At 41.6% G+C, this 15,479-nt stretch overlaps 1 protein-coding gene across 5 annotated transcripts in view; it reads right to left on the reverse strand.

The window, feature by feature from the left end:
• Positions 1-15,479, reverse strand: part of LOC135316367 (guanine nucleotide-binding protein G(q) subunit alpha) — a 190,915-nt gene that overhangs the window by 39,229 nt on the left and 136,207 nt on the right. For all 5 annotated transcript variants that reach the window (XM_064469585.1, XM_064469583.1, XM_064469586.1 and 2 more), the window contains 2 exons: positions 1,378-1,506; positions 329-458 (listed from right to left, as the gene is read on the reverse strand). In XM_064469585.1, the coding sequence (XP_064325655.1) occupies positions 329-458; positions 1,378-1,506 (259 nt within the window). The remainder of the gene's footprint in view (positions 1-328; positions 459-1,377; positions 1,507-15,479) is intronic.

Below are 15,479 nucleotides of genomic sequence, written 5' to 3' on the forward strand. Positions count from 1 at the left end.
AGGATAAGCCTTTTAATCCCTGTAGATCTTCTCATTTCATTACATGTAGTTGCATACAACTGCTGGTAGACCTTTGGAAAACAGCCAGGACTGGACAAGCCATTCTGCTTTGAAAATGTATGAAAAGAACTAACAAGTTCAATTTTTGCTGTTTAGCATGAAGTATTCAATCTATCATTATACTTTACTGGTCCAACAAATTAAATATCCAAATAATTAAGTAAAAAAAGACACATTTCTACTGAAGCTCTCTACAAATTTGTGCTTTAATAAAATTTTAAATAATATTTAAAATTAATTTTAGTGATTTATGCTGATATATGCTTACCTCATTGTCTGACTCCACAAGCACTTGATCATATTCACTGAGCGCTACTAGGAACATGATAGATGTGACATTTTCAAAGCAATGTATCCATTTTCTTCTTTCCGATCGTTGGCCTCCTACATCCACCATTCTGCAAAATTAACAGTGACCATATCTATTCAGCAAATACCTTAGCAGAGAAACATACAATCACATATGGAACACTGAATTAAAGAATTTAGTTGAAAACACAATTTGATTTGTTTTTCTTAAAAATTTTACCATTTGTATTAAAGACCAATGGAATGTGTTATAAATAAACAGGTTATCATATTTGTTTTTTAGTCTGATGTGCTTTCTGAATTCTGAGCCATGATTCTAGAATGTATGCCCTGCAGAAACACATATCCATAGAATTAAGTTGGTGTCCTGCCTTTCTCCCAGGAAATTACCAGAGTCAAAATTCCAAACTCGTCAAGACTGCCTAATTTTAAGAGTATAAATAGAACACAATCTGTATTTACTGAAGTTGCTATGGTCAAAATAAAAACTCAAATTTGCTGGCAGAGTGTACTCCCAATTCATTATGGGTCACAGTGTAACTAGACGCTCGGGTGTCTAACTTGAAATTGTAATTGCATAGTTATTTTTTAAGCAATTGTATTTACACTCAAAATGAGCTGTGGGGAGAATTATTTGTAGGAGTGATGTTAAACTTACAAAATGTCACTTCTCTCTAAAAATCAAGTACAGAAGTGGTACCTTTACATTTCATAATTTATTATTCCTAATAAAACTGATATACTCATTTTATTGAAAAATGACTTCCAGTCTTTCTATCAATAATAACTACCTTCAGAAAAAGACAAGTCTTTGTCTCTCATCCTTTTGCCATCTTTAACAACAGCTGCTAAACATATATGGACAAAAACATGAAAATAAAATGAACAAGCTCAAATTTTAAAAATATTGAATAATTTGTACTTTTAACAAATATCCTATACAAGCTATTACTAATGTAAAAGGAAACAAAAGAAACAAAGGAAACGGGTGTTAAACTTTTTTTCTACCTGAAAATGATGCTTTGTAAGTCGAATGGATATTCAATGATCCCTGTTGTTGGGACTCGAACTCTAAGCACATCTTGCTGAGTTGGCAGATAGGCCAAATCTGCTATGCGGTCCAAGTCGTTAAGATAACTATAGATGGGAAGAAACAACAGGAATGCAAGACAGTGATACCATAATCCCCCTGAGGAAAAGAGAAAGGAAAACTTGGGAAAAGAAATGGGGTATGGGATAGGAAGAAGTGCAACAGAAGAAAGAGCAATATTGACATAAAAGAGGGAAGGAAATATAAAGGAGTGCTCCACTCTCCCTTTCAGGTAATTTTCATAGCTTCAAGTAAATTCTACAAAAGGACAGCATGATTATTATGATTTTCATATAAATTTGCTTGGCTTTCACTGTTTGAGTCACCAACAATTTATAATTTTCAGTTATTCAATTCTGGTTAATTTAAAGACAAATAATGTGATAAAATGTGTAAGAAATATAAGACTATAATTTTATCTGAAACTATAACATATTTCTTGATAATTACTCTGCAATGTCTACGAAGAATAGATAAACATGAATCTCCCAAGTGATGGTGAACTATTAATTACCAGTTTCAAAATGGTAGGAGGATAAATGGCACTCTTTTGGAGACAAAAAAAACCCCACACCGACAAATTAAAAAACTCTCCACCTGCAATTCCTGCATCCAGACTGAAACTTCTCATCAAGTTAATAAGCTTGCAATTCATGAAATACATCCCAGTCAGTTAGCAAATAATCTGAAACTGCAATAAAGCTGCTTGTAAGGGTTTGTTAACTACAACAGGCATCTCCTGCTATTGCTTAATGGTGGTTTTCAAGTATAAAGCAGCAGTGCACTGGAGGTTTTAATTAACTTTCATAAGAGATGCTTCAAAAAAAAGAGGAATGATATACCAACATGTGGTAGCCCATTTGGGTCCAGGAGTTGCACATTCCATGAATTCAGTGCACCAGGCAGCTTGGGCTCTCCCCAGGGTAGATGTCTGGGAAAAAGACTGCCACAGGCAATCAAGTTTTTGTGCATTTGATTACTTCCAAGCACAAGAATGACCTAGATGGTCCAAGTTAGCTACTGGTAAAATAACCTAAGGCTGCCCTGATTCATTCCAGGGGAGGGTAGCAATGTAATCCTTGCAATTTATCAAATCATTAAATAGCACTAAACTCTGAATTTATTCTTTTCTTCATAGTTATCATTAAAGGTGTTCTTTTTTTAAATAAACCCACACAAGGAATAGACTACTAGATACTCTGAATGATTTGTTATGCAATAGTGAAAGTAAGTTGTTATGAACAATGACAGAAGCAAAGCAATTTGAGTTCTACTTTACATCAAAAATACAGAAGAATTAATTTGTTAACTCTGGGAGGGAGCAAAAAATATTATCAAGCTTTCCTCATTATGATTTTATTCATGAAAGATTAAGCTGATAGTAAATGTTGAATGTGAGAATATTACACATATTCAGAAAGATGTAGTCAACCACATATCTCAGAAAAAATTTCATATTCAGAAGTTACAACTCTGAAAACATTTTCTCAGAACCCTGACTAGTCTCTGCCAATAAGAAAAAGGGCTTGGTAATCTGAGCATTTCATCTGTCCTTACTTGTTTTAAAAAAGAGCAGAATGGATAAGCTGATCACCAATTTGCTGGGCGGGGGGGGGGATCCATAACCAAGTTCTACTTTTACACATGTACTAAACAGAAAACTTCTTCCTCATTTCACCAGTAGCACCTTCTAGAGGCTATACAGAACCCTTACACAACCATAAAGAATCTTATTTCCTTCCCTAGATATCTTCACTTAAATGGTGGTTTAAAACCAGCTGGCAACTATTTTACAGAGAGAGGGTTATACCAGCTGCAGAGTTTGAGAGATTTGTAATACAATGTTTGTTAAAATAAGTATGCCAAGTGACTGTGGAACCAAACAGAAGTGTGCCATAATTTTAGGCTTTACAGTTGATGGTATTGTACAAAATACAAAACATCCCTTCTATAAACTATGTGTAAAGAAGCAACAGTATCTTTTCCTTATGAAGAACAAAAATGTAATGCATACTTTTACCATGAATTAATTTTGTCTCAGAAAATTGAGTTTATAGATACTTTGATAGGCTGAATAAAATGTGCTTAACCGAAACCATACCACACTCAAAATTCAGACATCTGTATTTATCTCCATCTCCTAATTATGCCTCAGTGCATCAGCAGATGTATGTAATGAATAACAAGAATAAGTCTTCTCAGTTATGATATGTTACTGGTGCCAGCATTGTTACAGTTTATAAATAAAATCAGTGACTGAGCAAAGCATTTTTTCTGCACTGTATAGAATTTTTTTCCTCAGCATAACCAATTATAGAATAAGGGAAAGGCTTGTGCACTTTAAAATGTTTCTTCTGTTTTGATGGAATCTTGCCATTTTGAGTGTTAGTCTGTGCTATATTTCATGCTTTTACAGCATCTTGCTATTCAGCAGCCCAATGCTGTTAGAGACCAATGGGTAGGACTGAAATATTAATGTAATAGACTTTAAAATGAAGAGTGCTGGAAAAGTGTTCAAAGCTGTTGTCCAGAGACTATTTGGATGTGGACCTCCCCCTCCCACTGAGTGCTGCTGAACTATGGCACTATCCACTACCCCAGCCTCTGCATCCCTTGCCCTACTTGCACTCTCATAGTGAGCAGTCCCAGAATAATCCAACATTTGATTTACAGTGCAGAGTCATGAATAGAAAGCAGCAGTAGCACATGCTGCCTTGGATTACCATGAGGTAAAAAATCTCTTTGGAACTAGGTCCTCTTTGTGTAAATTATGTGTGGTGGGCTGTAGGGATCCTTCCATCTTTGATCCCTGTCTCTGTCAGCAACTCATTATGTGGCCACAAGACAGTCAGTTTTGCCAGAAGTGTTGAATATGCTTGTTAAATTTGGGGAATTCAATCTAAATATAATAATGCCTTGCTTTACATACCTAGTGCAGCATATGCTAGCTATTGAAATTGATGTACTTATTGGCAGCTAAGAACCTAAATATAGATCTTGGATTGGATCCTACACCATTTAAATTTGCATTAATGTTTACTTTAAAGCTATAAAACTTTAAACAAATAAATTTGTATATGATAATTGTCTCTTTTACCCCCCTCTTTTCACCTCTGTGTAAAACGAAGTTGTTTTCCTCCCTTTATAAATTTATTGTACCAAAGTGTTAATCATACTAGTTTGGGTTTGCTGCAAAAGCTGTATGATTGTAGAAGTGAATGCTGGAATCATGTATTTGTGGCTCAGTGCCTTGTGCCACTGTGCAAGAATACAGAAATACACGCTCTGCATATTACAGGAGCTGGTTCAGCCCTCATAAATGAGTCCTAATTTTGGAAATTGCAGGAGTGTGCATAGTCAATTTGTAATAGGCAAATTTGAATGCTTTCCCTCATCATCCTTTTTTTCCTGTCTTACCCTTCTCCCTCCTCTTTTTAATGCACTTTCTTTTTAACTTTCCACTAGCACTTTTTCAATTATATGAAACCAAAAGGATAGATTTTGCAACTGAATAGAAATCATATGTAGCTGTTAGGAATAAAAAACTCCTTTTCATCATCTTCTAGCTCGTTTAATGGAATGCTGTTAACCAGAAATATATTTGTGCTTGATAGATGGACAGTGGGAGTACAATGGATGTGCTGAGAAGATTCCTCTTTTTAATTGCACCATCTGCCTAACACAGGTAGAAAGAGACTGATTCAGCTAACCAGTATTTCCTCCACCCCATTTGTGTTTTCAGTGTTGGTGCGCAATATCTATTGATAGTGAATGTGACTTCCATACAGATAGTACACTCACACAAACGTAATCTTTAGTGCCTACGTAGGTCAGTTCAGTTGGATGTACTGACAGGGTGGGTCTACAGGGCAAGCACGGTAAGCTAATTCTTGCTAGGAAAGGCACTCAGCTCAATCACCAAATTTTTACATATTTAATTTGCAGTTACTTGCTTGGTTTGTTTTTTTTTAAACCAACACCCCACTACCACCCCAGACTAGTGGTCTGTGATTCAGCTGCTGTGTGATTTGCATGCAGGAAGGGATAATTTACCCCAGAGCTCTTTCTCCCATGGGAACTCCTTTATCTCTGATTTTTATGAAGTTTATCTGTTGCGAGTTATTCTTTGCAGTTAAGAAGTACTCATCCTGGACCCCCAGTACCTGCATTTCAGAGTAGAAGGGGATGGTTAAAGGCTTTCTTACTATTTACCTCAACAAAACAATGAAGATTAAACATGTAGTTGAAATTGTAACGAAAAATGTTCTAGAAATAAGAAGGAAAAATAATTAGTTAATTATAAATTAGGGCCTAAAGAATCAGGAAAATTTTTTAATTTCTTAATTTCTATACAGTTCAGCGGTATTATGCACTAAATGGCTTTTTGCTTCTCCTGTACTGAGCCTCATGGAAATAAATGTAGTGGGTTGGCTGTTTTTTGGTTTTGGTCAGGTTTTTGTTTTTTGTTTTTAATGCTAACTAAAAAAGGGGGGGGGAGAAGAGGGTGAAGGGTATAATTAGAAGTCTCATAGGAGTTTGGGGGCTTATATTATACAATAATGAAACTTTGTATACTTATATCACTATCTAATGTTGTCTCCCCAGTGGAGTAGAAATACACACAGTAATTTATTCATCACGTTCTCTTGCTGATTATTTGATTGTTGTTCAGTATGCGCATGGGTAGTAAGGTTAATCTTATCCTCATACTGATTTTCAGGTAAATAGCAGAGTCTATATACTTCTAAAGCAAAACTGAAATTCATCTGTGATTCTCCATAATGCCAAAAATAAAAGGAATGCACATCAGAAAGCAAGCAGTAAAACATTTACATGTGCTCTTTATTTTTATTCAAATAATATATTGCAAATGGATTCAAACTATGTATATAGGTCAAGGAAAATGTACGGCTTACCAACACACGCTCTAATGTTTCCATTTTACTTTATTGTTAGTTTTGTGGTGTTTAACCATATGGAAGTATGCTTACTAGATAGCATGCACAGGAAGTAGTCTGAGGAAGAAGAACTTGAAAAACATAGTTGATATTATCCTTGCACTGTTTTGCTAAATTGTTTTACAAAAAATTATCCAGTGCTCTGTCCCACTCAGGAACATCCTCTCTGGAGCCAGGAGCTCTGTCAGCATCTCTTGGTCTGCCAAGATTCCAAGCTTATGGGTGTGCTGCTCTAAGAGGAAAGGAAGTGACGGAAAACCAGCGGGAGACAGGCACCATCCGATGATGATCATCAAGTCTCGTTTATTGGCAATTAGCAAATATCTTTTATACCGTTCGTAAATTAGCTCATACATATTTGCAAAAGCATAGCTCATCCTTGGCTGGGAGGTAGATGCCAACTCCTCCCATGCTTATCTCTTATGTTCAGCCTTGCAATTAGCAGTTACTTGTTTCTCACACTCCTTTACCGGTCAACAACAGCTGGGCCCAAGGTCGCTCCGACCCTGAGCCTGTCCTTCTACTTCAATGCCCGCTTTCTGCTAGCCGTTCCCGGGCTAGAGTTTCCCACAGGAAGTTTCTTGTTTCTTGTACCTTGGCCTTACTGTGGTACAAAAGATTAATAAGTGCTCAGTAGTTTTAAAACATAGACATATCAAGCCATGTTTCATTAGTTTCCAATATATTCATACTTGCACAGACTGTTAGTCTGCGAGGGATTCACTAACGGGACGATCACTATTAGTCTAGTCGAGCCCAATAGCGCTGCACAGCCAGATTCACTAATAGTGCGGTTTATTGAAGCAACAGGAATACAGGTTCTTATCGGATTGATGGTGATAAATACGCTGTCTGCAAAGCACGTGCAAGTATAAAGTGCTAAAACACAAAACAACAACCTTGTTCTCTAAATTTCCCAGGGAATCACTTGGTATAACCAAGTGTTCGAGTCTTACCCAATAGGCGTCCCTATGGGGGAGAAGAGAGGTTCAGCCCATCAACTGATCCCAGTAGTCAGCGATGGTATCTTCCCTAACGTCCCTCTCTCTTGGGGTCATTTTTATATTATTTTATGTTTAGGTGGAGCTTGAGTGACTCTAGTCATACATACTTTCGTTATTGATTGGTGTAGAAATTCCTCGCTTTGATTTAAAGGTATAGACTAAGAGAAATTCAGAGCGCACGCTCAGTGAGCGATGGTCGTACCTTGGAGGTGGGTAACTTTGGGATGGAGGCGTGTATTTTAGTATTATAATGAGGTTATAATGAGCAAAGTTCACCCACAGGGCATGATGTCCGGGCGTGGTTCCATGGTTCCATCCAGCCCCCAGATCTGCAGCAATTTATGGATGAGTTTGGCCATGTAGCCTTCGCTTCACTCCCTCCTCCAGTTATCTCCCTTAGATTAGGACACCGAGCTCCCTCAGTGTTCCTAACATCTAAGAGTGCAGGTGGTGTTGCATAGGGGACAATCACTGAACCACTTTCCAGCATGCCAACCGCATTCTTCTGGAAGTTAACTCTTATGAGATGTGGATATAACTTTAGCCTCAATAATTTCAACCTCGGTAATCTCACCCCCAGTAATCATCCCACAATTACGTAGCAGTTAACATCATGAACTTCAACTCATTGGCTATTCTCACCCAAAATCAAATCCCCTTGAGGTACACTTCGGACTTCCCCATCCTCCCTCATCACCCATCAAGTGCAACCAGGTCATTGAGCGAAAGCAACTCCATGAATGGGTTTGCCTTTGCCAGAGACAGGACAGGAATAACCCAGACTTTCTTCCCCAGCATTTTTTTTTTTATGTGCACTACAGGGACTTTATCTCCTTCTACAGTACATAAAAGTTTTGAGTGATCAGGGCTAGCTCGATTGGCAGAGCCCCTATTGTTGACTAACCAGGTGGCTTTTGCTAAATGTGTATCCCAGTGTTTGGATGTTCTACCCCCCATTGCTCTCTGTGTAGTCTTTAACAGTCCACTGCATCGTTTGATTTTCCCGGAGACTGGTACATGATAGGGGATGTGATACACCCACTCAATACCGTGCTTTTTGGCCCAGGTGCCTATGAGGTTGTTGTGGTTTAGCCCCAGCCAGCAACTAAGCCCCACACAGCCGCTCGCTCGCTCCCCCACCGGCAGGATAGAGGAGAGAATCAGAAGGGTAAAAGTGAGAAAGCTCGAGGGTTGAGATAAGAAGAGTTTAATAATTAAAATAAAACAATAATAACAACAGCAACAATAATAATGCAATGAAAACGAAAATAGCGAGAGAAAGGCGAAACCCAGGGCGAGGGGAAAAGGGAATGAACAACCAAAACAAACAACACGTGATGCAGCCGCTCACCACCCGCCAACCCGACGCCTGTCCCTGAGCCGAAACCACCTCCCACGTGTGCTAACTCCCCCGGTTAATGTACTGGTCATGGCGTCATATGGTATGGAATATACCATTGGCCAGCTTGGATCAGCTGCCTTGGCTGTGGCCCCTCCCCTCCCAGCTTCTTGCCCAATTGGCAGAGCATGGGAAGCTGGCAAGGTCCCTACCTACTACAGGCGTTACTTAGCGACACTTAGACGCTACATAACAACAATTAAAACATCAATGCATCATCTGCACTATACCAGCTACAGTGAAGAAAATTAACTTTATCCCAGCCAAAACATGTTTGGAGGTTGTTCGGGAAATGCGTCCTGTTGTCTGACTCAGTTCTTTCTTCGGTGCCATGTTGCGATAGGACTTCTTTTTCCAGACCCAGGAGAGTGTTCTGGGTGCTGGCATGGGGCACAGGATATCTTTCCAGCCATCCGGTGGTTGCTTCCACCACTGTAAGCACATGGCGTTTGCCTTGGCATGTTTGTGCGAGTGTGATATAATCAGTCTGCCAGGCCTCCCCATATTTAAATTTCAGTGATTATCCTCCTATCATGGTTTTTGCTGGGATAGAGTCAATTTTCTTCACTGCAGCTGGCATAGTGCTGTGCTTTGGATTTAGTATGAAAATAATGTTGATAACACACCGATCTTTTAGTTGTTGCTGGGTAGTGCTTGTACTAGTCACGGACTTTTCCAGCTTCCCATGCTCTGCCGTGTGCACAAGAAGCTATGAGGGGAGGGGGCACAGCTAAGAGAGTGGATTCAAACTGGCTAAAGGGACATTCCATATCATGCAATGTCATGCCAAATATGCTAACTGGGAGGAGCTGGCCGGGGGAGGCAGGCAGCAATCGCGGCTCGGGGACGGGCAGCGTCGGGTGGTGGGTGGTGAGCACTTGTATTGTTTGTGTTTCTGGTTTTTTTCTTTTTCCATTTTCCTTTTTATTCTATTATTGTTACTGTTATTACTATAATAAACATCATTATCATTATTATTTTGTTTTAATTATCAAACTGTTCTTATCTCTACCCACAGGGGTTTTTTTGTGCTTTTGCTCTTCCAGTTCTCTCCCCATCCCACAGGGGCGGGGGGAGCGAGCGAGCGGCTGCGAGGTGTTTAGTTGCCGAATGGGGCTGAACCACGAAAACAACACAGAGGCTTTACCCCTCAATCACAGGCCCATCTGTATGTTGCATCTCTCCCTTGATGGACTGAGGTGTCATGGGCCCACTGAGCTGAAAATAATTCACCCTTATGTTGCCAGTCTGGATCCACCTCAGCCACTTCAGTCTTAGCAGCCTGATTTACCTGCTGTTTGTTTCGATGTTCTTCAGTGGCCCGACTCTTGGGGACGTGAGCATCCACATGAAGTACTTTCACAACCAGGTTCTCTACCTGGGCAGCAATATCTTGCCGCAATGCAGCAGCCCAGACGGGTTTGCCTCTGCGCTGCCAGTTGCTCTGCTTCCATTGCTGTAAACACCCCCACAGGGCATTTGTCACCATCCAGGAGTCAGTATAGAGATAGACCTCTGGTCATTTCTCTCTTTCAGCAACGTCTAATGCCAGCTGGATGGCCTTTACTTCTGCAAACTGACTTGACTCTCCTTCAGCAGTTTCTGTGACTTGTGTAGGGCTCCATACAGCACCTTTCAATCTCCAATGCTTTCCCACAAGACGACAGGACCCATCAGTGAACAGGGCATACTGCTTCTCATTTTCTGGCAGTTTGTTATACAGTGGGGCTTCTTCAGCACATGTCACCTCCTCCTCTGGTAATATTCCAAAATCTTTGCCTTCTGGCCAGTCCATAATCACTTCCAAGATTCCTGGGCAACTGAAATTCCCTATTTGACCTCACTGGTTAATCAGATGACGTGTGTTGTGTGTGTTGTGTAGAGGGGACCCTCCCATTGAACATCCAGCCCAGCACTGGCAGTCGGGGTGCCAGGAGCAACTGTGCTTCAGTACCAATCATTTCAGAAGTAGCTCGAACCCCTTCATATGCTGCTAATATCTCTTTTTCAGGTGGAGTATAGCGGGCTTCGGACCCTCTGTATCCCTGACTCCAAAACCCTAGAGGTCGACCTCAGGTCTCCCCTGGTGCTTTCTGCCAGAGGCTCCAGGTAGGGCCATTCTCCCCAGCTGCAGTGTAGAGCACATTTTTAATGCACTGTCCTGCCCGGACTGGCCCAAGGGCTACTGCATGAACTAACTCCTGTTTAATCTGTTCAAAGGCTTGTCATTTCTTACGGCCCCATTTGAAATCATTACTCTTCCAGGTCACTTGATAGAGAGGGCTTACGATCATACTGTAATTTGGAATATGCATTCTCCAAAAACCCACAACGCCCAAGAAATGCTTGTGTTTCCTTTTTGCTAGTTGGTGGAGAAATGGCTGCTATTTTGTTCATCACATCCATTGGGATCTGACGATGTCTATCTTGCCATTTCATTCCTAAGAACTGGATCTCCCGTGCAGGTTCCTTGACCTTTATTTTTTTTTATGGCAAAACCGGCCTTCACGAGTTTATGGATTATTTTCTTTCCTTTTTCAAAGACGTCTTCTGCTACGTTGCCCCACACGATGATGTCATCAACGTATTGTAGGTGTTCTGGAGCTCCACCCTTTTCCAGTGCAGTCTGGATCACTCCATGGCAAATGGTAGGGCTGTGTTTCCACACCTGGGGCAGTCGATTCCAGGTGTACTGGATGCCCCTCCAAGTAAAAGCAAACTGTGGCCTGCACTCTACTGTTAGAGGGATGATAATAAACATTAGCAATATCAAGTGTGGCGTAGTAATTGGCTGCTTTTGACTCCAGTTCGTATTGAAGTTCTAGCATGTCTGGCACAGCAGCACTCAACGGTCGAGTGAATTCGTTCAGGCCATGATAATCTACTGTTAGCCTCCACTCTCCATTAGACTTCCACGCTGGACATATGGGACTGTTAAAGGGTGAGTGGGTCTTACTGAACACTCCTTAGCTCTCCAGTCGACGAATGAGCTCCTGGATGGGAATCAGGGAATCTCGGTTGGTGCAGAATTGCCACCGGTGCACTGTTGTGGTGGTGATCGGCACCTGTTGTTCTTTGACCTTCAGCAACCCCACAACAGAATGGTTCTTTGAGAGATGGGGCAAGGTAGACAGCTGTTTAATTTCCTCCGTCTCCAAGGCGGCTACACCAAAAGCCCACTTGTACCCTTTTGGGTCCTTGAAATGCCCTCTCCTGAGGTAGTCTATGCCAAGGATGCACGGAGCCTCTGGGCCAGTCACATTGGGGTGCTTTTGCCACTCATTCCCGGTTAGGCCCACTTCGGCCTCCAATACAGTTAGCTCTTGGGATCTTCCTGTCACTCCAGCAATACTGATGGTTTCTGCCCCTATATCGTTTGATGCCATTAGGGTGCCCTGTGCACCAGTGTCCACTAAAGCTTTATACTCTTGAGGGTCTTATGTGCCAGGCCATTGGATCCACACATTCTAGCAAACCTGGTTATCCCTTTCCTCCACCTGGCTGGAGACAGGGCCCCTCTAGTCCTGATCATTGTTTGCTACTCACTTCTTGTAAATGCTAATCAAAAGCCCCTCTATTAGGATCAGAAATAAAATCAGCGCTTCTACTCCTCTTTCTGGGGAACTGCCCACTGGCGACTGGAGCAGCAATTTTCTTGGAAGAACTCCCGAATGGTTTTTTTTTTTCACTGCAACTCACGTACCCATACCTCTAGGGTCGAGTTAGATTTTTCCATCCCTCTTCCTCATGTCCTCTCCATGGTCATGCTGGTAAAACCACAGCGTGGCCCATGATGTGTACCCCCTATATTCTCTCTCTTGACCAGAGGGACAATTACTCCTAATGGCTGAGATACTTTTTCACACTGATGGGATCAGGACATATCCTCTTTGAGTTGCTGGACTTCCTGGGACAGTTTCTCCACAGCCGAAATGAGGGAGGAAGAAAGAATTTCTTCATATTGCTGGAGTTGGCCAGCCAATTCATCATTCGTCCCCCACCGTTGATGCCTCTTCATCTTTCCAGGTAAGTATTGCCAGTGAGTTGGCATACAACGCTAGTGCACTTTGGAACAATATCCACAACATAGGTCGTGTGCATCTGACTTCATCTGGATCTTTGGATAACTGCTCATTGTTCAGGTCAACGTAAATCACCTCCAGCATAGCTCAGTCCCTGAGGTAGTGGATACCTCTCCCCACGGTGGTCTATTTTCCTGGGCGATATATAATATCTTCCTTGAAGGGATAGATATTTTTCCTTCATACCTGACAATAGCCCCCTCCAGAGGCTGAGGGCTTGTGCTTTTTCCGATTGTTTTGTCATTGCCCCCTTCCCTAGAAAGGGATCCCAGCTTCCTTACCCTCTACTTCCAGGCTACTGGCCCCATTATCCCAGTATCGGAGCATCCAGGTGACAATGCGCTTGCTTGGATAACGGCCGAAATCTTTTCACATATCTGGCAAACTCACTCAAGGTTAGGGATTAGGCGGTTGCTGTCTCATTTATGAGTTCTTCCTCTTCCTCCTCCTCTCCTCATGATGGCCCTGCTTTTTCATCATCGCTTACTAAACAAGCTGAGTTATGCTTCCAAGATTTCTTCTTGTGTATAGGGGCAACTGATACCAGCACGAGTTGGTTCTCTGGTTTAGCTGCAGTACCTGTTGCGGGGGTTGGAGTAGCTGCAATGCCTGTCGCCGGGTTTGGAGTAGCTGCAGTACCTGTCAGTTCATTTTCTCTCTCTTCTCCCTGAGGGTGCTGCATTAGTCTGAGCAGTGTTTGGTAGTGTGCTGGTTTTGGCTGGGACAGAGTTAATTTTCTTCATAGTAGCTAGTATGGGGCTATGTTTTGGATTTGTGATGAAAACATTGTTGATAACACACTGCTGTTTTAGTTACTGCTGAGCAGTGCTTACACAAAGTGAAGGCCTTTTCTGCTTCTCACACCACCCTACCAGCGAGTAGGCTGGGGGTGCACAAGAAGCTGGGAGGGGACAGCTGACCCCAACTGACCAAAGGGATATTCCATACCATATGACATCATGCTCAGCATATAAAGCTAGGGGAAGAAGAAGGAAGTGGGGGACATTCGGAGTTATGGCGGTTGTCTCCCCAGGTAACCATTACACGTGCTGGAGCCCTGCTTTCCTGCAGACGGCTGATCACCTGCCTGCCCGTGAGAAGTAGTGAATGAATACCTTGGTTTGCTTTGCTTGCATGCGTGGCTTTTGCTTTCCCTATTAAACTGTCTTTATCTCAACCCACGAGTTTTCTCACTTTTGCCGTTCCAGTTCTCTCCCCTCTCCCCCTGGGGGGAGCGATTGAGCGGCTGCGTTAAATCACAACTGGTAGATACTAGTCAAGGCCCAGCACATTTCAATATATTAGTTGTACCTCCTTGGAATAACCACAGCATTTTTTTTTAAGGCATTCTATCACTTCATCAGGATGTGTAGTTTTTCGGGAGTGAAGTTCCAGACCACTGGAGGTGAGAATTTCTCTAAATACCTGTCTGTATTATCCCACATGCCATGCCACCCATGATCATCCAGCCTCAGGGCAGATCTCTGGGTGATTTTTTAAAAATAGATGTTTAACCCTAAACAAGACCTGAAACACATTCAGGAGACATAGCAATAGGAGCATGCTGGCTTGAACATCCCAAGGATATTCAAAATTCTCGAGAGCTGGTGTAACTAGCCTGAAGGAGAAAGGGAAGGTGAAAGAGCAGGGGAAAGCATGTCCCCCATCTTCCCCATAGATTGGTTCTCAGAGAAGAGATGAAGAGTGTCATTAATAATTTCCGAGAGATGGCGCCCAAGTTATGGAGATGACAGCAATACCAAATGGTCAAATTTTTTGACCAGTAATATTTTTGTATCATAAGCTGATGTTAAACAGTACAGTAAAATGATAAACCTGACCCATCTCCCAGAAGTGATAAACAGCACCACAGGGAATACATACTGCAAGTAAGGATTTACATAAAACAACCATGTGAACAAATAAATCAACATGGTGACCACCGACTATTAAACTAATACAGTGAATGCTTAAAACAAATTTATTTTAACACGCTCTAGTCAGATCTGTCATTTTCTCAACCCTCCAAGTACCACATTGGGTGTCAAAAAAGACTGTCGTGGTTTAATCCCAACCGGCAACTAAGCACCACCACACAGCTGGTCACTCACCTCTCCCCTCAAGTGGGAGAGGGGAGAGAACAGGAATGGTAAAAATGAGAAAACTTGTGTGTTGAGATAAGAAGAGTTTAATAATTGAAATAAAATAAAAGAAAATAAAAAGCAATAATAATAATGTAATAGAAAAGGAAAACAATATAAAGAGAGAGAAGCACTACCTAGCAGCAACTAAACAGTGTGTTATCAACATTATTCTCATACTAAATCCAAAACACAGCACTATATCAGCTACTAGGAAGAAAATTAATTCTGTCCCAGCCAAAACCAGGACAGATAGGTGGACTGTTAGATGGATAATGAATTGGCTGGATGGCTGCATCCAAATGGTTGCAGTCAGTGGCTCAATGTCCAAATGGAGATCAGTATCAAATGTTGTTCCTCAGGGGTCCATCTTGGGACCAATACTGTTCAGTATCTTTATTAATGACATAGACAGTGGAATCGAGTGCACCCTCCG

The sequence above is a fragment of the Phalacrocorax carbo genome, chromosome 19 (genome assembly GCF_963921805.1).
Source record: "Phalacrocorax carbo chromosome 19, bPhaCar2.1, whole genome shotgun sequence".
Classification (NCBI taxonomy): Eukaryota; Metazoa; Chordata; class Aves; order Suliformes; family Phalacrocoracidae; genus Phalacrocorax; species Phalacrocorax carbo.